This window comes from Gavia stellata, chromosome Z, assembly GCF_030936135.1.
Source record: "Gavia stellata isolate bGavSte3 chromosome Z, bGavSte3.hap2, whole genome shotgun sequence".
NCBI classification, from domain to species: Eukaryota; Metazoa; Chordata; class Aves; order Gaviiformes; family Gaviidae; genus Gavia; species Gavia stellata.
In genome coordinates this window covers 27,437,816-27,462,165 of record NC_082637.1, presented here as the reverse complement: position 1 = coordinate 27,462,165, position 24,350 = coordinate 27,437,816, and the positions used below count along the sequence as shown (strand labels likewise).

The 24,350-nt window shown below is 41.2% G+C and overlaps 1 protein-coding gene across 1 annotated transcript in view; it reads left to right on the top strand.

The window, feature by feature from the left end:
• The first annotated feature begins 9,364 nt into the window (after positions 1-9,364).
• AGGF1 (angiogenic factor with G-patch and FHA domains 1) overlaps positions 9,365-24,350 on the top strand; it is a 25,788-nt gene continuing 10,802 nt past the window's right edge. The window contains exons 1-6 of the mRNA XM_059833228.1: positions 9,365-9,535; positions 10,351-10,444; positions 10,898-11,103; positions 11,910-12,056; positions 13,870-14,058; positions 23,841-24,195. Coding sequence (XP_059689211.1) covers positions 9,365-9,535; positions 10,351-10,444; positions 10,898-11,103; positions 11,910-12,056; positions 13,870-14,058; positions 23,841-24,195 — 1,162 coding nt within the window. The remainder of the gene's footprint in view (positions 9,536-10,350; positions 10,445-10,897; positions 11,104-11,909; positions 12,057-13,869; positions 14,059-23,840; positions 24,196-24,350) is intronic.

The following is a 24,350-nucleotide window of genomic DNA, read 5'->3' as shown; positions in this document are numbered from 1 at the left end:
TTCTGGTGTAAGGGACCCCACTATACCCAAGGTAAGAGCCACCTATATTAGTAAGTATGGATTAAGAACAATTAATCGCTGGAACAACCTCCCCAGGGATGTGGGGAGTCCCTGTCACTGGAGTTTTTCAAGGTGTGATTGGACAGACTGCTAGATAGCCTCATCTAGGCTCCCTTTCCCACGGAAGGTTGGACCAGATGATCTTTCAATATCCCTTCCAACCTGGGCTGTTCTATGATTCTATAAAAAATCCGGGAAAGGTGCCTGAGAAATAGACAGCCAAGAAATACCATTTAAAGAGAAGGGCCTGGTTAAACCAAAGGTGTGGAAGCAACTGGTTTGCAAGAAGAATCTTCATGTGGAAAGAAACCATTGTACTAGCCTCTGAGGAAGAGAAGAAACATTTGAGTTGAGAACTGCTTGGGGGAATTTTCACTGCTAACGTTCCTGCTTTCAAAACACAGATGCATTCCTGCTTACTGCCTGTGCTTTTCTAACAGACAAGAAGAGAACTTTTGCAGGGCTCTGCTCATATTAAAGAAACGCTGATTTACATGGTTTATTGATGTTTGGGAAGCCAATTAAGCAGGGTGGTGAGAAAAAAAAGACACCACAAGTTTCACCACAATGCAAAGCAATCCTTCCAAAACACTTGCTACACCTCCCTTCTCTGGCTTTTCAGCAGCATTCTTAGAGGTGAGCTGAACCTCAGCTATTGATCCAAAGTACACTGTGTCCCTTTGAGAGCACGGCTTTCCTAGTGACGCTTTGTTTCCTCCTTGATATAAGTATTCTTCCTGATCTGTTTTAGAACTTGATAGAATATTTTGGGAAAATGATATAAGTATTTCTAATGAGGATTACAGGGGGGAAATAAGGTATGTCCCTTTAAGTAGAATGACCCAAAAAAATTGCGTTCTGCATGATAAAAGCACTAAACCCTCTTAGATTCAAATGTGTGCGTGACATGCAAATACAACTTTACAGTTAAATGCAGAAACAAGTTCCTACATTACATGCACAAATACCTTTTTAAAGTTTATACTGAAAGACCCTGTTTCAGAGAAGAAACTCTGAAAAAACTGTGTTCACTTCCAGGACACATCAGCCCCCAGAGGAGAAACCACAGGAGAATCATAGGGCCATAATTGGGAACAGGATATCATGTTGAACATTGCTTATTTGACACAACTTTTGTTCTGTTCCAAAGAGATGGAGGCTGTTCTGGATGTGAGGAATGAATCAGACTCAAGAGGCTGCTGAGAATGAAAAAGAGCTAAAAACCCACAATCCTAAATGTTACTTTACCCCAGAATAGAAAAGATAGTAATTTTTGCAGAAAAAAAGTACATACTAGTTAAAAATCAGATGTATTGCCTATGTCTCAGCCCAAAGAAATGTAAAAGTTAAAAATTTGGCTTCATATCAAAACTGCTGATAGCCTGGACATTAAGTTTCATTTGGATCTCATTTAATTATCTAATAATTAATAGTAAAAATTGAAAAATAATTGGTTTTTGGTTTAACTAGATTAAATCCAATTTGGCTTTTATTCAGATAATAAAGCTACTGAGATCGTTTTAATTCATCAGGCTTCCAGTGGAAGATCAGGTAATTCATATGGCATACTTATTAAAACAGGTCACACCTGATTTGCTCTTAATTAGAGTCGCAACGTAATGCATTGCAATATGAATAGTTACATGCATCTCTCCATGGCTATAAATGACTACAGCAGTTTTGTGATCACTACTCCAGCTATTTTTTGACTAACTGATAATACACCCATAGAATTTCTCATGAAACATGAGTCAGCTGAACAAAGCTGCCAGTTCAATTAACCCAGTGATAGGGTTGCTTCCTACCTTCCCTCACAAAACCATCTCTATTTTTCTTTGCAACAATGACCCAGATAAAAAAGGAGTGCATTTGCAAGAAAAATTCCTTTAAAGAGAGCCTTTTAATTCTCACCTATTTGTTTAGATTGTGTTACAAATTCACTCCTGCACACCATCCAATATTTCTGTGTTCCTTTTGATTCTTCATTAAAACCAGGACTTAAATATTGTGCAACCTGTAGCATGACCATGATGGGAGGAAGTGGGAAGACTGCAACTTGCACAGCTAATATTTAAGTATTGCAGATCAAATAGGTGTAACACCCGCATGTTCTCACAGTGTGATCGGTCATGGAGAGGTGGGCACACTTTTCTGCCACGCTATCACATGATAACTAAATCACAGGTAGTTTTCTTCCTTTTGAGCCATCTGCTTCTATATTGGCCTGTATGACTGTTCCCCTTCCTGTAACAGCCATGCTCATCTTGATTGCTGGGGCATGCTACCGTCAGAGAAAAGCCCTGTATGCAGCGTGCAGGCAAACCACATTTGTCTATCTTGTTGCCCAGCCCTTGTTAGTTTAAGGTTTGTCAGAGGCTAAGATGAGGAGCAGGAGGAGCGTTAGCAGTGCTGGTGCAGAACTGCAGATGGAGCGGATGGAAGTGGGACTGCACATGGGTACTGGGAAAGAGCAGAGTGGGAAGGCATGTTCCTTGAGTGCAAGCATACCATAGGCATTGGACACCATAACAGCGTACCCCAAGAAAGGAAAGAACAGTCTCTCCCACTGCTGCACTGACAAGGGGGCATACATGACACAAGCTAACACATCCACCATGATGATCATGTCAATGGCATCCTCGTTTGAGGAGGCTGTAGCATCCCAGAGAGGGTTAGCTGCAATAATTTTGGCATCATTAGTGGCAGATGTTCTTCTTTCTGGGATCTCCAGCCTGAACCCCTGCTATTGAGCTCTGCTCTCTTCAGAGAACAGCCTACATTTACTACACTGACTCTTCCCCACGTTAATCTATTTTTGCCTTTGCAACTGAGCAAATTGTCTGAGTTTATTAGCAATCACTAAGCAAAGATGCCAGATGTTTGGCAGCTTTATGCCACTGGAAAAAAGCTGAATAGCCGTTATAAAACACGCAACCAGAGTTAGCATCTAAGCCGAGGAGTTTAGGTTGGTGCTGCCTCTGACCTGTCGCTGCTGGCAGGTGGACGGTGACTCACAGCAACAGCTCTGCATATGCATGTGCTGTTTGAGAGTGCTGCTCAAGGGGTAATGAGAAAATGCAGGCAACGCCATCACTGGTACAGCAAGAAAGGGGCATCCATATTTATTCTTCTGCAGTTAACATCAATAACAAGTTCAGAGAAGAGCATTCCAACTTTGCAGCAACTTGGGTGCCTGTGTTAAAGTGTCTGCTCACTCTACAACACTAGAGATACGGGTATCTCCCAGAAGCAGCAATTCCTAAGGAGAAGGCTGTAAAGGAGCTCATTGTCTCTTAGGCACAGGTGACTCACTCTCTCTAGGGTACCAATTACTACAGAGACAAAAGGCGAGCCTTGCTCTGTTACTGTGCTGGCAGCCCTTAGATCAGATCATCTCAAGGGACAGCAACAAGTTTTCGGTGGCTGTCTCCAGCACCAGTTGATTCAACAAAGCTAAGATTTGCTATTTTTTTGGCATGCACTGCTTTTGCCCAGCTCTTTAAGAAAACTTTGGTGAGAGTGGGGCAGGCTTCCACAGCTCATTCAAGTCAACCTTATAGCCCTGTTTGTGTGTTTCTCTATCGGTAACTTGTTTGTGTGCCCAAGCCCAAATTGCACGGAGAGAGGAAGAAAATTAGGTTAGAAATCCATTATTTTGCCTAGTTAGGCAGTTTTCAGGACTGTGTTTCAGGGCATTTAAAAAAACCCCGATCTTTAAATGCCATCTAGTGGTAAAAGCTACTTTCTTTTTACATTTCTGCTTTACAGAGAAACACAACTGGAAATGGAGCATTGTGCAAAGTCATAGTTAGGCCTGCTTGGATTTTTTGTTTCCTTCACATTCTTATCCTTGATTGTTACAAGGTCAGAAGCACTAGGAATATTGGAAATATGTTCACAGGACCTAAGCTCTGCAGTGCCATGTACTGTGGTGTCTCACTCTTGAGTGCCTCAACATGGGAGCAGGATCCCTAGTTGCAAATGAGGAGCCTGTCCTTGCAGTAGGACAACAGGTGAGTCTCCTACATGCACTAGGTCTCCGTGTGAACCCAGAAGCCTCAGGATGCTGGGAGGGGAGACGGCTACACATTATACAAGGACAAAAGGAGCCTCACATGCGGAAACTTTAAAGCCAAGATATGCTTTATGTAAACCTGGTTCTTGCAGCAAGACTGTAACAAACAGTACCAAGCAACGCACCAAGATGTAGTTCACTGACTCTATTTAAAATCCCTGTGCTGGCTCAAAACAAGCTGTCAACATTGGCTGAAACAGTCTACACAGCATGAACTCCAACTAAAAATACTGACCTCTTGGTGGTACCTTACAGCCTTTTGCAACCACTTCCTGGTCCTCCTTGACAAAAACCCTGTTCCCCAATGTCCTCAATACCTATCAGAAGAGACGTCACTGACCAGCTGCCTCCTGTTTGGATATGCAGTGTTTTGGGGCTACATTTTCTGCAGAAATATTCCTCATGTCTCTGAGAGGATGCTGCTGGGACTCCTGGCCAGTCCGAGACCAGATCAAGGCTGTGCCAGTGATCCACCCAAACTTTGAGGAACTGGATGAAGTCCTCTGGCACGACACAGACACAGTGCTCTCCTGTACTTTCAACTCCACATTGCAGCAGAGGAGTCTTTAATCCATCCCGAGGCAATTTGCCTCCTCTAAAGCAGCACCATGGCAAGAGGTAGACAATGTGATCCCCATGGGTGCACTAAGGTCAAGCACTTGCTCTCTGAGCAATGCCACCCTAGTCAATGCCCCCACCCTTAAGAAAGCTTAGGAGAACACCAGAGCGCCTAGAACAGGTTTGGAGGTGTCTGTTTTTCAAGCAATGTACATCCATATGGAACGGAGGGTGGTGGGTGGGGACAACAAGCCAGTCTCTGGATTCCCTGCTGAAAAGAGCTGCAGCTTGATCTGCTGCAACTGTTTTTCTCTTTAATTTCTTTTCCCTGTAGCTGAGTTCTCTTTAAGACATGCGCATAGATGGTGGTGTCTGCAGTAGTGTTACTATTACTAAAATAGGTTGTCAGGGTGCTGAACTTGGCATACGTCATTGCCTGAACAAATGTGATACGCTGATGAAAGAATTATTAAGTTCCAGGAAGACTTCTGAGGATTTCCCTGTGAAAACACACAGCTCAAGGTCTGTTATCACCATCTGAACAACTTTTTTGAGAATCTCCGTGTCGTTGCAAGGCTAGAAACAAGTATAAGTCAGGCACATCACTGACACTTCCTAAGAAACCCAAAACCAGAAAAGAGCAGCCAAGAGCTATCCCCAAATCTGCAATGCAGTGGGCCTGGCTGCAGCAACCCACATGGAGGAGGAGATTGCACAAGGATACAGGATAATGAGCATCAAGCCTACAAATCTCTTGAAATTCAGAATAGCTATGGTTAAGCTCACTTTTATGACAGAGAACTTTTGCATTGCCTCACACATGAAATCACACTCACAGAAGCCATTAACATCTCAGAGGTGGGACAAAGCAATTGCCTCAGTCAGAAGAGGCACTTGTGATCAGGCATATGACCCTCTACTGAAACACGAAGCAAAATCATAAAACCCATTTCTCTTCAAAGATTCCCTCATTTTCTTCACGCCAAAGCAGGATAGGGCACAGCCAGGGCAGCTAATTTAATGATACACATCAAGTGACAGCTTCTGCAGGCAAGCAGGCAGTATCCGCATGGGTGAACAGAACGTGTAGAGGGACAAAAAGCTGAACAAAGTGGCAGAGCTGTGAGGGAGCAGGGGGAAGTCCATGGTTCACTGGCAAAGGCAGGTTGTATGAGACGTGCAGCGGCAGACAGCAAGAGAGGGCCGAGTAGGTCCATTTTCACAACTCACTGTAGAGGAAGATGGAAAGGCCTTAATGATTTGCTTCTGTAAAAGGACTGTGGTTTGACAAGGCCATGAAGACTGTGCTGGCAAAGATGGCTTCAAGCACTCCTCCATCTCCTTAATCTCTTTGTGCTGCCCCTCAGGAGAAGGAGGAACACAGAAACAGCCACAGATGAGGATCACATCCTACACTGGGGTCAGGGAATGAGGGAGCAGGGAGACCAGCCCTGGGGCCATGCATGCTGAGCTGGGACATCTCCCTGCAACTCTTGGTTGTCCCTGCATGGGATCAGCCTGAGGAAAGAACAGGCAGTGATAGAGCTCTGTGTCCTCACCCTTCCTACCCCTCCAGGCCCTCCCTGCAGGCTTTGGGCTCCTATATTTTTCTCATGCAGTGTGCACAGTGGCATTTCCTTTCATGCAGGTTTGGACTCATGATAGCTGTGCAGGGAGGAGAGCTCTCCTGGAGATCTTGCCCTTAGACAGACAGTCTGTATTTCAGCAGCCTTGCTGTCTATGCCTCCTACAAGCCATTTCATCTTCCTTCCACTATCCCCTGCCCTTTGGTGGCAAATGCCCCTGCGACTGAAGTCCTTCCCTCCCTTTAATACAGAAGGTGCAGGAACCAGGTGTTTGTTTTCTGTTTAGCTGGATTGGGATGCCACCTATATTTGCAAGTGTAACTACCTATCCCAGAGGAGCAAGGATTATGGACAGCGGCGGCTGCAACAGCAGCTTATCAGTCCATGTCAAGGGGCCACCAAGAACACGAGCAGCAAAGGGGCACATTCAGAAGCACTGACTAATTGGCTTTATCAGGAGATCAAAGAAGAGCAGAACTGAAACCTTAGACCTGTGGCTGAACCATTCACCAACGAAGTGGTCTGTCTGGAACTTCACTGGTTGTGGTGACAGCTGCCACCTCCTTCTCCTTCCACCTCCTTCTCCTTCAAACTTTACGCCACTGCACGTGGATGCAAATCACACTCTGCTTATCCCATTCCTCCACCTGCTGCTATTCCCATCTGCTGCTTCCTGACAGCAAGGCACGGTGGAACAACAGCCTGTGGTGGCAGTGAAGGCATCCCAACATGTTTCCCCCAGCTGGCAGGGATGTACATCTCCTCCACCATCTCCATTTTCATCTGCTGCAAACGTTCAGGAACACGCACTGTTTGAAGTCCTGGCATCATTTTTCATCCTCTTGTCACTGCTTAAACGTCATAATCCATTATTTTTACAAGGAAATATATGACTTGCAGATCAAAGGCCTGAGATTAGGCCAATCTTTTAATAAGAAGATAGTGCGATTTCCTGAACTTAATACAATTTCATACAAGACAGTGGATGAAATCTCTGCTCTTTCCGAAAGTATCTTCCTCCAGCTCAGGTCTTTGTTTACTTATACACATTAAGTGAAACCATCTTGATACAAACAAAAGCATTACCTGAAATGAAACTTTTCTTGATACAGACAATACACTAATTCTCAGCCAATAAGACATACCTTTCCAAGGAAAAACTCTGAAGGAGCAAAACTGAGGTCTGAAACTGTGTTTTTTGTTTTAACGTCTCTTAGGACCTACAGCCCACACTACAGCTTTACCCCTTTTTACAAAATGCTTTAAAGAAGACAAGCTACATATATTTTTTTCCCATATCCTTTCAGTTAGGATATGAATAGATGTAGATATGCCTCTTGCCTGCTCATGTAGGCCACCCTCTGGAGTTCAAGCATTTGCTTCTGGGAGTTTCTGGCTGGAAGGGTACTTAACAAGCTGTGCATGAATGCATGACCCGATTGCCTTTGAAGTAAAAAGTAGCATTCATGCTAAAATAACACTGTAACATACTGTGCTTTTCCAGCTCACAAGTCTTTGGGCTTATTATTTATTGGAAGTGGGACATTATTTCAGCAGCTGCAAGAAGCAAGTGAATGAAGGTAGCACTACCTCAGCTTCTAACTCATAAACTGGAAGTGTTGTGTTACCTGCTTTCCACATGAGCTATGTAAGGTTCAAGCTTGCTTGTGTTGAGTGAGGTCTAACCCGAAACCTGTCGTAGTCCCATGTTACTACCAACCTCTAGTAAGCGATGGCATGAGGCCAAACTAAAAACATTTCAGAAGTGTCTAGAGAGCTTGCAGTGGCAAAAATAATCACTAAGTTGATGCTGAGACAGAAGTTTGACAGGCAGTAGGCCACCCCCTTTTATTCACCAGCCAAAAAGCAGGCCACAGAAGCATAGCTACAACTTTGTGGCCTGCATGATGACACACTGCAAACTTTAAAGCACTCATCCCTTTGGGGACTCTTTCAGCACAGCGAGATCCAGCAGTCAAGGAAAGGCCAAAACAGCAAAAAAAAAGTTATATCAAAATGTATATGTGAAAACATATGAAATATATGCATACATATATATGAAATGTATACACTACTTCACTTGCTCTAAAGGTGAACAATTCCTCTAAAGGTGGTGCATTATTTGTGACATATCTGCTAGCAGGACTAGATGCCCATGTATGTGTTACATTCACTATTGTCAGGTCTAAAAACTATTAGGCTATGACCTACTATGATGTACGTCTTGGTTTTGGAGCAAGGTGCAAAAGCGACAAAGGATACCACACTTACAGTTTGTTAACAACTGAAAAGCATTGTGCTCATCACACTGCAATGTCTAACCAGAATATGAAGCAGTTTGCCACAGTAGAGACTGAGAAATCTCAAACAAACAAAAAAGGCAAGCAAAACCATGCTGTACTTTTTCAGAGTAGTGTACGCCCTTGAATTACTTTTCACTCTTTCGTGTGTTATAGGTGAAACCTTGGAGTATGGCAACAGCAGCAAGCTTTCCCTAGCACAACCAAGTATAGGTGCTGGTTGAGGCTGTTAACAGATTTCGGGCCGTTAACAGATTTCGAGCACTTCCTGCCCCGACACCAGCGCATGCAGGCCCCGCGCTTAACACCCCGCTTCTCTTTGGGGGCTTCCGGTCATCCCTCATCTTGTCTCCGACGCTGCCTGCGTGCCACGAACCGCACTGGCCCCAGCTGGCGATTTACGACTCTCCTTCGGGAGTCTCCCGCCCGCAGCTGGTTTTACCGGACCTGGGCCCTGCCCGCCCCACCGCGTCGCCTGGCAACTACAAGCTGCTGCCGCGCGCATGCGCCCTCCCCCGGTGTAACTTCCGGGTCCTCGCGGTCCCTTCCGGGTTGCACCGCGTTCCCGCCCCGCGGGCAGGTCCTGGCGCACCGCGGGGAAACTTTTCCTGCAGCGGCGCCGCTGGGCGAAGCTCGCGCGCGCGGGGAGGCCGCGCGACCCCGCCATTGCTGCCCTCGCGCCCGGCCGGGCGCCATGGCCGGGGCCGGCGGGCGGGGCCGCGGCCGCTGCTTTGTCCCAGGCGCCGGGTGGCGGCCGGCGGGCGGGCGCTGAGGAGCGGGCGGGCATGGCCTCCCCGCCCGGCGACGAGCAGCGGGCTCTGCGGGAGCGGGTGGCGGCGCTGGAGGCGGACCTGGACGCCTGCCGCGGGCAGCTGGAGCGGGCGCAGCGCCGGCTGCGCCGCACCGAGCGCCTCTACCGCGAGGCGCGGGAGGGCAGCGAGGCGCTGAGGAGACAGGTAGGCCCCCGCCCCGGGAACCGGCGCCCCCGACCGTCTCTCCCCCTCCGGGCCGGGCAGCGCCCGGCCCCAGCCCTGTCAGGCATCCCCGCTGCTGTCAGCCCCCGACCGGCTACTCCTCGGCCTCCCCCTCCCTGCCCGACCCCTCCCCGCGTGCACGCCCCGCCCGGGCTGAGCTCATGGGGCAGGCCGGTCCCGTGCGTCCCGGAGCCCGCCAGCCTCTCCTGGCCTGCGGGACTCCGGCGACCAGAGGAAGAGCTGCTGGTGCTGCTGGCTGGAGTTTGCCGTCCCTTCAGCGTGTGGCCCGGGAGGTGGAGGGGGGGGGGGCGGGGGGAATGATAAATCTTCTCAGCCACAAAGTTGGTTTCGCAGTCAGAATGAGAAACTACTTTTAGCAGAAGGAAAGAAGCATAATAAACAAGGTGAGGTAAAGCAAGAGTGGAAGAACTGTCCCACGGATGCTTATGGCAAAATAGGGAAGTTTCATAAATGCCACAGTTCGTCACCACAGCACAGTGGTTATTGCTTGAAATTAAACTTTTCAGGGTGGGCATCTTAAAAATAAGCTTGGTTAAGTTTTTCCTTCTAAGTGCCTTCCTTTATTATTATACCCTTTGTGAGCACAAATTATGTTTTTTGTTATGCCAACCATTCAAGTAGAAAATTGTCTCCTGCAAAACAAAGATCAGTTGAAATAGCTGTGATGCAGTTATGTTTTGTTTGAATTACAGAATGTAAAATAGGCTGATATTCTTTTCTGACTTAGACCCTTAAAATGCAGCGTTGTATTCTGTAACATGCTGTGTTCCTTTCAGGTTGAAGAGCTCACTAGGGAAATCCAGAATGGGAAGAAGGATACGTCTAGCGTAGAAGTACAGACGGACGACTATGCTGCGTGGTCACAAGCAGGTAGAGAGGGTGGTGATTGCTTAAACAGGCGTCTAGATCAGTATCTTACTTGAATTCTTTTTAATATAAAATATGTTTCAAGTCTGTATCCTTAGCTGCATCAAAGTCAGTAATCTGACGTTGTCTTTCAGACCATTTCCTATTTATTCAAGACATTCCTTTTGGAACAGGATAAAATGCAGTATGAACTACAGCAGAGTTCATGTCATAGTAATCTCATACATTAAACACATATATGTTTTACCAGTTTTCAAAGCACATTAAAACAAGACGTAATTTGTTCAGTAGGAGTAAAATGAATTCAAAGCGGAGGCACTACCTAATAATTGATTTTCATTAGACTACTTACATGCATAAATTTCCAGTTTAAAATTTAGGATCCTTAAGCTGCATTGTGTAAAATATTGCTTTGCTAATTTATGCAACTTCAACTTCTTTTTTCCCCCCCTGCAGATTATTACTACTATGAAAATTATTACAATCACACTGATACTCAAGATTGTGTATCTGAACTGCCAGTGCAGCGCAATCATGGGACTGAAGGCACTGAGCATAATTCCACAGAGGAGTTGCAGACAGGTGCTAGTATTCATTTAAGGACGGATAGCACTGAAGTTGCTGAAGGTGGAGGAGAGGAAAATTTCATCCAGAATTCACAGGTTATAGAACTGTTTGGGGTTTTACCAATTTTGAAGTCAGCACTCTATTAATATTTAATTTCATTTAAAAGACGTGCTTTTGGTCTTGATGTCATTGTACAAAATGATTTTTTGTGATGGTGTGGTGCTAATGATAGCAGACAAACATCCTTGTGCTTTGAAACTAGTTCTTTCATAGTATCTTCCAAGTGTAGCATACTCCTAGATTTGTTTTAAAAAAAATGTACATTCAAAAACATGTCCTACATAGCCTGGAAGCATTTTTTTATCAGCAAAATATATTCTATGTGGCCATGCTGACTGTTCTAAAGTGTACTTTTTTTTATCCTCCATTGATATAAGGAGGCAACATAAAAGGAGAAGAAAGTTGTTGGGGGATTTTATTTGTTTATTTTGTAACGGGCTTTTATTTCGCTGCTATTGAGCCTTCTCTTAGATCACTCACTTCATCTCACTCACTTAACTGATTTTGTGCCTTAGCATCTAGCAACTGAAATGGAATGGAGAGCAGAAATCTATATTAGGAATGTACTGGAAGATATTCACTGTGTATATTTTTGACGTGAACCACTTTTGAAAAAAGGTTGGGGAAAACGAAAGGCACCGGATGAAGTCTTGGCCCCATTGACATCAGTAGGAGTTTATCAGTAAAGTACAGCTAGATTTTTGCCTTTTTGTTTAATAGGTCTTGAATCAATCCAAGTCCATAGAGCACTGATTTATTTAAAATAGGGTATTGTAAAATGCTGAAGAACCAAGGAGGTTCTTTTTAGAAGAAAATTTAACTTCTTTCTTTCTGGTATCAGGAAGCAGAAGATACTTCAGTTCCAGAAGGTTCTTTGGCGGAGAGCTTGAGAGCTGCTGCAGAAGCTGCTGTTTCACAAACCGGATTTATTTACGATGAAAATACAGGATTGTATTATGACCATAGCACTGGATTCTACTACAATTCGGTAAGGATAATTTTCAAAACTCTTGGCATTTTTTCTCTATTGCAAAGATTTAGTAGTAAAAGTTGATGTGAGCAAAGAACTAAGATCCAAGCTGACTTTATTATTTGAAAACCATGTTACTGAAGACAAATAGTAATGCAATTTCATTAATTAGTTGTTGAATTATTTCAGTCAAATTAAAGATAGCAGGTTAAGATACAAAGTTAGATTTTTATTCAGTTCTTTTTGATGTCTCCTAGATGTTTAACTTGCTTGGCATTGTAGAAATTTTATACTATAAAGCTGCTCTGTAACTTTAAAAATTAAAAGCTTGAGCTAAAAGATGACTTGTTTAGAAAAAGACAGATGGCTGAACTAAATCAGTGACTTCTCCACAGTGAAAAGCATGTTGAGAGAAATACTTGTACTTTTACTTGAGTGCAGTTTGTTAGGGGAAAGAAAATACTTCTTTAAAAAAAGATGTCAGACGGTGAATCAAAATTTCATAATGGTTAATTTCTGCTATATGTTTTTCATAAGAGAGCTTTTGGGGAGGTTTTCTTTTTGTCCTATGAGCTATGGGTATATGTACATGCATATATAGACAGATACATACACTGTCACAAATCCCAGTGGAACTACTTGGTTTTGTTTTCAGGGATGCTTCTGGGCTTAATGGTACCATTTAAGACTTTAAAAATTGCTTTTGACATAGTTTGTGGTTATAGTTAGATACATAAATGTTTAGGGCTATAGAATACAGCATACGGTACAATTACACAAAATATATTTTCTTGTTCAGTAACTGTTCTGTATTACAGGAAATGTTCGTGTCTTGGGTTTACTGCCAAGGTTTTGGTAGTGGGGCTGGGGGCTGCCTGAACGCGGCCCCTGAATGGGGCTGGGGGCTGCCTGGACATGGCTGAGCCCATCAGAGATGCTGGTGGTGCCTCTGTGAAAGCACGTTTAGGAAAGGGCAAAACACTGCACAGTGGAGTGTGTATCTGGCAGAGGCAGGGAGAAAGGGAGGGAGTATGAGAAACAGCCCTGAAAACGCCAAGGTCAAAGAAGGAGCAGGAGGAGGTTCCCCAAGCACTGGAGCAAGCAATTCCCTGCAGTCCATGGAAGAGGACCACGCTGGAGCAGATATCCACACTGCAGTCTTTGGAGGACCTGCAGCAGAGCAGCTCCTTAAGGAGCTGTGGCTTGTGGAGAGTCCATGACAGTACAGATTCCCCTGGCCAGAGCTGTGGCCTGTGGAGGACCCACACTGGAGCAGTTCTTGAAGGACTGCAACCCATGGGAATGATCCATGCTGGGCAGGGGAAAAGTGTGAGGAGGAGGGAGCAGAAGGGAGGAACTGTTGTGAACTGACCACAACCCCCTGCTCCTTATCTACCTGCATCACTCAGGCAGGGGGAAGACAGGTGGAGGAGTTTGGAATGAGGGAGGGAAGCAGAGCTTGGGAAAAAAGGGGCAGGGAGAGGTGTTTTGTCTTTGTTACTCATCTTACAGCACTCTTCTAACTGGCAATAAATTAAATTTATTTTCACCAAGTTGAATCTGGCTTGCCCATGATGGTGATCTCCCTGTCTTTATCTTCACCCATGAGCTTTTCATCTTCTTTTCTCCCCGGTCCTGTTGAGGAGGGGGATTGAGAGAGCAGCTGGGTGCTCATCTGTTAGCCAGCCAGGGTCAAGCCACCACAGTTCTTTAGTATGTTTGAGTATTTTTTTTTTAAACTTATTGTGTGGTTCTTTATTAACTGGGTGTTTCTTTGAACAATGTATTTATCAAAGTAATGATAACATTGTTCTTTATGTTTCTTATAAAGGAAAATCAACTGTATTATGATCCAGCAACTGGAATTTATTACTACTGTGATGTAGAAAGTGGCCGATACCAGTTTCATTCACGTGTGGATCTGCAGTCTTATCAGGCCTCTGGTACTCAGCACACCAAGGATAAAAAAGGGAAAAAGAAGAGAAAGGAACCAGAGCGGATTACTGCAAATGAGTATAAGGTAACTTCAGAACTGACAGATAGAAAATGCAAAACTTGGGGGGTTTTTATGATGCAATTTATGAGTTGTGGGATTTGGTTTTATGTGGAGGATGTATGCTTATTTTCTGAAGGATTCAAACATCTTTGAACTGTTGCTCTCTACAACTACCTGAAAGGGGGTTGTAGAGAGGTGGGTGTTGGTCTCTTCTCCCAAGTGACAAGTGATAGGACAAGAGGAAATGGCCTCAAGTTGCACCAGGGAAAGTTTAGATTGGGTATTAGGAAAAACTTTTTAACTGAAATTGGAACAGGCTGCCCAGGGAGGTGGTTGAGTCACCATCCCTGGAGGTATTTAAAAGGCGTGTGTATGAGGTGCTTAGGGACATGGTTTAGAGGTGGACTTAGCAGGGTTAGGTTTACGGTTGGACTTGATGATCTTAAGGGTCTTTTCCAACCTAAACGATGCTATGATTCTATAGACAGCAGGTTGCTAACATGCAGTTAGTGTTCAAATAATTTTCCCAGTGAGTGATTAAGGATGAAGCTTTAAACTTGGATTCCCTCACTTTTTCAATTGTTATTTTATTACAATAAAACTGTATAGATAAGATCAAGTGTCAGTGAAGCTCTCTGATTAGCAAGCACACTAGAATGAATTCGGGGTACTGTGTGGACTGGATTTACATCAGAAATTCAGTGTTACCTCAGTGTGTTGGGTTTAGGGTTTTGGCTTGTGTTTTTTTTGTTATTGGTTGTTTTGGGTTTTTTTAATTCATATGATGAATCAAAATATGACTGAATGTTTCAAAAATGCACACATATACCACCTCTTCTCTGGGACTGTATTCCAAAGCTTATTCCGTTGACATTTTACTGCATCTCTACCATCATTTGGGATTGATGAAATGTCTGTGAAGTTCTAATTTTTTGCATATTATGCTCTCCTATTGATATTTTATACATTTTTGTTGTCCATAGTTTGTGGATAAGCTGTACATCTTAACAAATGCCCATTGTAGTTAACCTGTATTTTGCAGTTACAAAAAACATAACTTCCTTTCTGTTGTTTTTCTGATTGCTAGGAAAGCATATCATATAGTACCTAGTGACTGCCTTGAAAAACATTACTCACTCCTAAACACCAGAAGTTTTATTGTAATACATCTGTTAAACCTCAAGAAGTGTTTCCTTAATGAACACTATTATTGATGTGGAATCAAATTTGTATAGTCCTATTCCGTAAATTTGTTTTATTACTTAAGATTTAATTGAATGTATTGCTTTCTTTAGTTTGCAGTGTTCCTTAGTTTGCATTTTTTAAAACTATTGCATAATTCCGTTATGTAGGCCTCATTCAGGCTGATTGGTTGAAATCTGAAATAATTATGTTAGTGTACAGGTACTCTTACGTAATAGGTATGTAGCATCAGTATAGAGTTTTAAAATTTTGTATCAGGAGTGAGGTCTTCTGAAAGATTTGAAAATGGAAACTTTAAGAACCAGTGAAGGTAGGTTAAATGGATAGTGGTAGTTGATTGATTACAGTTTTTATAAATAGATTGTGGCTAATGTGGGAGTTTCTACTCTTTGAGAACTTCATGTGAACCATTCCGTTTTGAAAGCTTGAAGTGGATGCTTAGCAATACTAAGTATAACAGTCCTTTAGACTTCAGAGAGGGGAACTAATGCAGTTGAAGCCAGGAGTTTTAGGGGCATCCAAGTCCCTATGGATGTTGCAACGGTGTGCAACTGCTGAATTAGCATTCTGCCACTGTCAAAAGGCATTGTTAATACAGAGCTTTATTCATCATGTGTCAGGAAAGCATCATGGAAAGCTTGTAGGAATGAGCCTTTATAATATAATGCAATTAATAAATCTCTTAAACTTAGTTCTGTGATGAACTGTTACATATTGACCTAAATCAACAAGTGTATTTATAAAAGTTCTGTGGCATATATAGCTCTGAGCTAACAAATAAACTTGACTACTTTTTGGGACCTCATCACAATCCACTTTTGTTGTCTGATTAAAATACAAATATCTACTTGTCTTTAGCTTATTTTATATTGATAAAATATTTTTATATAGATGATCTTGTTAACAAATCTTTTGTGTGAAGCTTGCACAGCCACAAGGTAGGAGGTAAACATCCACTTTTTATGATGTGTTTTATTGATAGTGAACTGAGTACTTTGCTTTATTTATGAATCAATTTGTTTGACCAACAAGATAACAGGAAAAACATTTAAAACAGATTCTGTAGTGCACAGATCTTTGCATCTGTGAACAGTAAGTGAAAGTTAGTGTCATAGTCAGAATCAAGGCCTTTTCTATTTCTTTTTAAAACAAAAAGGGAGAAGACAAAGGGAAACTTAAAACAATTATTCTCCACTTCAAAAAGAAAATGTCTTTTTGTCAGTGCACTTTTATGCAAATGCACTGTTAGATTTAGAAAAAACAGAACACCTTACTGTTATATTTTACATAGCTGAGTTAAAATACTTGTTGTGTGGTTCTTAATCATATAAGAAATTTGTTCACTAGTTTAAAAAAAAGTTACATTAGAATAAAAGATTAAGATTTATTAGAATAAAATATTATCGATTTTTCAGTTATAAAACTGAAAAAATAGTTCATAAGCTGCTCAATCCAGTTCATAGATGCCTGGTATTTCTTGGCAATATTATTGTTGTCCAGTTTGGTCTGGTATTGTTAAAGGCTAGTTATTGTATCATTCATGCTAGTTATTGTATAATTTACATCCTAAAACAAAACCAAAAATGACTGGTTTTAAGTAGAACTTTATAGTTGAAGTGTTGTCTGTTGAAATGCTTTCCTACATACTTATGCCCAGCCTTCTCCCTCTTCCTTCCATTCCTGCTTCCACTCTTGACAAAAAAAAATAGAAAGTTAAAATAAAACCTATCCCTGAATACTGATTACATTATTAAAGTTGTGACAATTATTTTGAAGATTAGTACTTCATTATTGCTTTTCCCCATTGGTTATTAAATTGTGCTGCTAGCCTGAAAAATGCCTCCAAACATTACCTAATTTCTTGACCAAAGTAGGTTTTACTTGACTTTCTTTTTGTACAGCCAGTACAAGTAGGAAAATGGTTTGGTTTATTGCCTGGTCTGCAGACCACTAACAGAGGTAAATAAAGCAATACCAGGGTCTAATTCTAGGAATATGTCATACACCCCCTGAATGTTGTTATTCTTGGATGAAGATGGGGTGATTTATAAGAATATGCAAGTGAAGCGGGGGAGGACAGTGAGCAGTAGTTATAGAACCTCAAGTAGACAAAAAACTTATTAAACTTGTTTTCTCTCTTTTTGAGTGAAAGGGTTAAATGTAAACAAGTATTGATATCTAGTATTACTAAAAAGTTGTCAAGAAATAAGGGAATTTAGCAGTTGCATGTGTAGATTATCACAGCAAATTTTTCTACATAGATGGTATGGTAGCTATATAGTTTTTACAAAAATTGCATGTGATTTTTGAATGACTTACTCTATTTAAACCAAAGTTAATCTCCTTTCAGTCTAAAAAAGATCATTACTGGGCCAGTCTGTTAACTTTCTGTTTCTGGTCACAGGAGGGTGTTTTAGTTGAGGTTTAGTTTGTAGCTATTGTAAAGAATTTGATGTGCTCAGCTATCTTATGTGTAGTATCTATTTATAAGTAGTAAGTTGGGATGCTTAACGCTACAGAAATGGCAAGTGTATTCTTCACAAATATTGCGACATTCTTGAAAAAAAAATATAAATCTGAGAATCTAAAGAATAAAATTAATCTGTTAAAATATTACTGTATTTTTCACAAGCTGAATTACCAAACAAGAAAATACTAGTAAGCGTCTGCTAAAATGAGTGTACTTCTTAATTGCGAAAAAAAAACAGTAGAGCAGAACTCAGGTGCTTAGTATCTCCTGATTTGAAGAATATAGAAGAACTTTCTTTAAAGAGATTCTTTCTTTTCAGTCACCAAACTTCTATATTATAAATAGTTTTCTTTTGACTTGTGAAACGAAGCATGCTGCCCACATGCTTACTTTTAATAGACAATCAGGAATTTTATTTGCCAGGAAGATGTATTAGATAGTTTCTGTGCAGCTCGCATAAAGAGTATAGGTGGAATACTTTGGAACTTTCAGGCATGCAGTTCAGTTCTGATATTTTTTGTGTAGTGGTGGGCCAAAAAAAAAGTGGGGTAAGAAATACCATAATTACCTCCTGTACAAGAAAAGCCTTTAAGTAAATTTGGAAAAGTTTAAAAAAAAAAAAAAAAAAAAAGAAAAGGGGGCATCAATGATAATGTGATCCCTGGCCCAGTATCAAGATCCAGTGATTCCATACAGGTTGGAGAATAGACTGTGTGCAATAGTGATCATGTAGTTCTGTTTGCTGGGTTGGGGCTGTTAGAAATACGTAGCAAAACTTAGATGCAGGGTCTGACATACGCCATTTTTTTCCAGAAATTGTTTTTACAGTTTATTCTTAAACTGCTGTCTAATAAATTTTATTTCAGCAAGGTGCTCAGAATTAACTTCTGCCATATTCTTTTCCATTATAGACACATCCTAGCTACTTCTGTAGGAGAGACAAGGCTTTTGTAGTAGTATTTCCCATAGAAGTCTTGAAGCAGTGGGGTTTATTTTTTTTTTTACCACGTGTAGTTTACTTTTTGCTGGTATTCGTCCCATCTTTAGGTACGTCAGTTGACAGAAACCATGGCTAATATGAAGATATCTTCTTTTGGATTGGCAGCTTCTGGTGAAGGTAGAGTTGAGACACCAAACACATTAGTCCATGGATGTTTACCTTTAACCTTGATATTTTTATTAAAGGAAAAATAATATCTAGTAGTTTATCTTTAGATTCCTACTTTCCTAAAGGAATTAATAATTAAGTTATTTGATCAAAATCAGTTCATCTACAAAATAACTTTGAAATATATTTGAAACACTATGTAAGTAGAACATCTGAAGAAAACTTTGATGGCATTCTAGAATATTTGGGAAGAGACACATTTGGCATCACTGTATTAACATAGGGTGTCCTGACTAAACAAACTATGCGTTCTTTAGGTAAGGCAAATTCATGTTTCCTGCATTTCAGAGCTGTCCACCAGAGTATAAAATGGCTTCTTTATAATATAGGAAGAGCTTTATTCTTTTTCTGGCTTTTATTTAGGCTTTTTGCATTGGAAATTCTAGTATTGTGTAGAGTGGAAGACAGTAACTGAAGTACTTGTGAAACAGTGCTAGCAAGTGAAAGCTTAGTCATCTGAGTGAAAGAGCTATTTTAAACTGTTTGAAAATGTTTCTTTAGTAAAATACTGAATTTCAGATTAATATTTCAAATCGCAAGACTGCTGAAGATCTAACATTAAGCCCTTTAAATGGGGGCGTTGGGTACCTATGATTCTATTAAGTCACCTACTAAACTTCTAGCAAACGAAGAAGCCACGGACTACTCATTTCTGAAAAGTTGTATTTGTGCATATTTGTATGTTTTGTATAAAAATAAATTGATTTAGAAAAAAATACAATTTAAACAGTGCATTTATTAGAATTAAGCTAATTATGCTTGCAGTAATTTTTAAGTTCTGATTTGTAGGTGTGCTGAAGAATTGCATAAACATGCACATTGATCAGGCATAATACAGAAAAATATGAAGATAAAATGTCTTGTTCTGTCACAGTAAAGAAAAAAGTATAGTTAAATGTTTAAAATGTATTTAATTTTTCATTAAAAATACTTCAGTTACTATGCTCATTTATGTATGTATTGTAAGTAGGCCAGTCTACACTTCAGAAGGAGGAGATTGTTCGAGGAGATCAGCCATGATTTCGGCTTTGCGTTGCTGGCGGCTGCTCTCCTGTCGGTCGATGCGAGCGTCCCCGAGTTGTTCCATCACCTGGTTCAGCTCCTTGTTGATCTCGTCGATGCGACGTTTGGCCAGTTCTACTTCTTCCGTCAGTTCTCCTTCCAGGCGTTTTTGTTCTTCCAGGGATTGTTTGCTGGTGGCGATGTACTCCTCCAGCTTCTCGATGCGCTTCTGGTTCTCCTCGATCTCCCGCAGCTTCTGCTTGATCTTGGCCTCGGTCTCCACTTTCTTCCTCTCCTCTAGATCCAGGCGATCCTGGTCGGCTTTCTGATCCCGGTTGAATTTCTCCAGCTCTTGGGCCAACGTGGCGGCACGTTTGCTGGCCTCCTCCTTCAGCCGGTGGTACTTCTTCACCTGGTTCTCCTCCAAGGTCAGGTCGCGTCCTTGGCTCTGGCTCTCCTCTTCCATCCGTTCTTCGAATTCTTGCCGGGCTTTTTCTACCGACAACATCTCCTTCTCCAGCTCGTCCATGTCTCCTTTGCGTTTCTTGTACTGCTTCTGCGCGTTCTGCAACGATTTCTTGGCCGCTTCCAGCTTCTTGATCTTGTGCGAGGTGTTCTCCTTCGCCTTGATGTACTGAGGCCGCTTCTGGTTGAGCTCCGAATCCTTCTCCTTGATCTCCTTCTCGATCTGCTGTTGTTCCCTCATCATTTTGCCCAGCTCCTTCTTACGATCCTTCAGCTCGTCCTCCACCCGATCCATCCTTTTTTTGTCTTTATCGATCTCCCGGTTTTTTAACCCCAGTTCTTTATTGAGTTTCTCGATCTCCGCCTCGTTATGGTAAAGCTTGAAGAGCTGGAGCTGCACTTGAGCCCGCACCACTTCGTCTTTCAATCGTTGGTAACGATCCGCCTCCTCTTTCTCCTGCTTGGCTTCCTTGCGCTCGGCGGCGATGTTTTTCTTGCGGTGGTAGTTGAATTGCGTGTCCTCCTCCGCTTTCACCATCTCCTTCTTCCGCTTGTCGTATTCCTGCGCCAGCTCTCCCGACCGGCTGATCTCCTCGAACAAGTCTCCTGACCGGCTGATAATCAGTAGATCAGTAGTTCGTGGCCTATTCTTTTAAATCAAAACCATCAATTCCAGTCACATAAACATGATTTGTAATTCTTGTAAGATCACTCCTCATGGGATACATAAAAATCCTGATTTCACTTGCACCTTTGGCCATCTTTGTCAGGGATGCAGAAATACGAACCAATTCAACCCTGTAGTTAAGAAATGGTTTATTATGGATTAGATTCATCCCACCTCTGAACTTTACTCATGCTTACTGAGAGAAAAGCCAGAGATCACGTGGCAATGCCCAGTAGATAAGTTTTTCAAAGCTGAATCACATAGAGGCAATCCATACCCAACATAAGACTGTTGGGGTAGATCTAGTGACTATTTAGATATATTAGGCAAAGCAACATACAAAGCAATGTATGTGCCTATCATGATGTAACAAATATGGTTAAAGTGAGCATGTACTTGCATACTTTGTGTCGTGAGTTTGGGATGAGTTAAATATCTTGCCATTGAGAAATGAAGTGCATTGCTAGTATTCGTTAGGTCGTTCAGGATGAAATTTATTGAATATTCTGCTTACTGCTGGTTCCTGTTTTTTAAGCAGTGGCTGTATGGAGGCAAGGTATTAGGTGCTGTTTATGTAGTTACACTTTCATGCATGCTGTTTATGTTTTGTGTTAGTACTAGAAGTCATACATAATGAAAAGGATTTCTTCAGCACAAGTGAAGACCCCCTCCAATGCTTTAAGAATACATTCAACATCCCCAGGCTTAATGTTTAGACATCGTCAAGATGTACATTTTAACACATCTGAGAAATCAGAGGGCTGAAAATACATGTTCTCTAGGAATGCAATTTTAAAATCCTCAATTTTGTACAAGGATTTCTAAATGCAAGAGTACATTTTTATCAGTACTTAAAAGAACTATTTAGTTTATTTGCTTTCTTAACAGTTGACAGTTGCTTACAGTAATAGTGGAAAAAATACAGAAACTGCTGAGAACAGGCTTAACGGTCATACTGGCAGAATGTATGTAGAGAATCCTTGGTCTGTCTATAAGAGTGTTTTTTAAAATGCCTGTTTTCAACCCAGAACAGAGAGTCTACTCTTTAGTAGCTAAGCTTTGAAACAGCACATTTTTATTTTCTTATTTAGAATATCTGAAGTGATGCCAAAAAACAAGTATCACTGGATTCACTGTTGAGAAAGAGCTGAGTGGTTGGAGCATTAGACTTGGTCATCAGTGCATCGCAATCACCTGTTGCTTTGCCTCAGTTGTGATTATGAGCACACTATTTAGTTTCTCTGTTTTCAGATTAGATTAGTAAAACTTTGGTAGCTCACAATATTATGGGAAGAAATGCATTTAGGATTGCAGAGCACCTTGGTATGTTGGGTATCGATCTAATATCCATACCAAACATAAATACAGACAAAGATAAATACACTTGAAAAGATCATTCATAAAAGTGATAATCAGATTTGCCAAAAAGATTTCCAATGGAATTAATGTGTCTGACATGTAGGAACAGTTAGTCTTACTTTTGGCAGGATTACTACATCTGTTATGTAAAATAAACAACATTAGGCAGTGACATTGCAATCCTGTTCCTTCCTAGTTCCAATACTTGGAGGATTCAGGGAGGAGGGCTAGAGCGTTACAGAGAAACCATAAACAAACTGATAGTCTTTCTGTTAAAATTTGCTGATTATTCCTGAGAATCTGCTGTTTTGTTGAAAGTGTTTCAAAAGTACACTGTAAAGTCCTATCTAACAGCTTGACTGCTGGGCTGAGAGGAATTCTTGTGGTTGTCATAGAGCTGTGCCACTGATGAGTTTTCACAATTCTGAGAAGTGAAAGTGCTCTAATTTGTATTATGTTAACAGTCACATCAATTCATGTGTTTTGAAATGTAAAATGCTCTATATGAAAAAAGTCAAGGATGTTTTTTAACTGCTGTGTTGCGATATTTGGTACAATTCAGGACAATTGAATGCGTTCATTCTGAATCCAAGATGGCGAATAACTTAGGATTTTTTTTATTCATCTTTCAAAGCCATTTGTGTTGGGTTTTTTTTCCCTATGATGGTCATCAGGGCTACTAGATTGAGAATCACATTTTCACGCTACTCTGGGAAAATTAATCTGAAACTTTAGATTTCTTAGTTAAAAACATGTTGATGGTCTTTTTTCTGCTGGTGAAATCAAGTAGCAATGGAAGAACCTGCAATGATCTAATCTGCCTGGTATTCAATGGAGAAATTTGTTGCAGTAGAAAATGGATTCTCTGTAGAACTGTTCCACATAGCATAAATTAAACTTAAGTTCTCTACGATGTCTTGATGAAAGGCTTTGTTAAAGTTGCAATTTTGAAAGGAGGAAGAGCAGGTCATTAGGTGAGTGTGGGTGGGCATTCCAGATATTCTGGTCCATTGTGGAAAAAAATGAGAAGACAAAAACAGGAGGAAGATATGATGAAGATCAATTAAAGAACTTTTAAACAAGTTGCAAGAATTGAGTAAGAGAGGGACAGAAGTAAGTGTCATAAAAGCAAAACTGGAAAATACTCAAGATGCTGTTGTACAAGTTTGAAAGTAAGGACAAGGATCTTAAGTTTTGTGTGAGAAAAGAGGAAGGAATAAGTGAAGTTTAGAAGAGGAGTGCAATCACACTTTGCCAAATAGAAGATGGTCTCAGTCATGTCTAATAGGATGTGAAAATATTTCTACTGAAATGTTCTGTTGACTGCATGCGCTAAACTTTCTGGAAATTTAACCATTTCTTAATAGTTGTAAAAATAATTCTTCCTAGTGAAGAATTTAAGTCCAGGCTGATAGCAGACTTTTGAATAACTCAATCTGTAAAGAATGTAACATTGTATAACTCCCCTCCAGGATTTGGACACAGAAGAGCAGAAATCAACTAACAGTCTGAATTGCTTTTCCACTACTGAGCAAGTAAGTTCTACTGAAGAAGAAGAGTCTCCAAATGTAAGAAAGAAGACTAAAATGGACACAAAACCACGAAACAGTTTAACAGCCAAAGAATCAATTTCTACAGACAGTACAAATTCACATTCACGCAAAAGTACACCAGATACTGCAGCATATACAGATGACAGTAGAACAGCAGACACAGACAGTGAGCCAGAAGAAGGTGAAATTACAGATTCTGAGTGTGAAGCCTACAGCAGTGAGGATGAAGTAACAAGTGAAGAAACTGCTGATTCAGAAGGCTTAGAAGACGAAGGTGAATTATTGTGGCTTTTATATATGGTATATACTGTATTTTTCCAGGAGCCCATTAAGAACAAACTACAAGAAAACAGTTGGATAATTTAAAAAAAAAAAGAAAAAAGCACATGACTTGAGATACTTTGAATTAAAAAGTGCTATATTTTACCA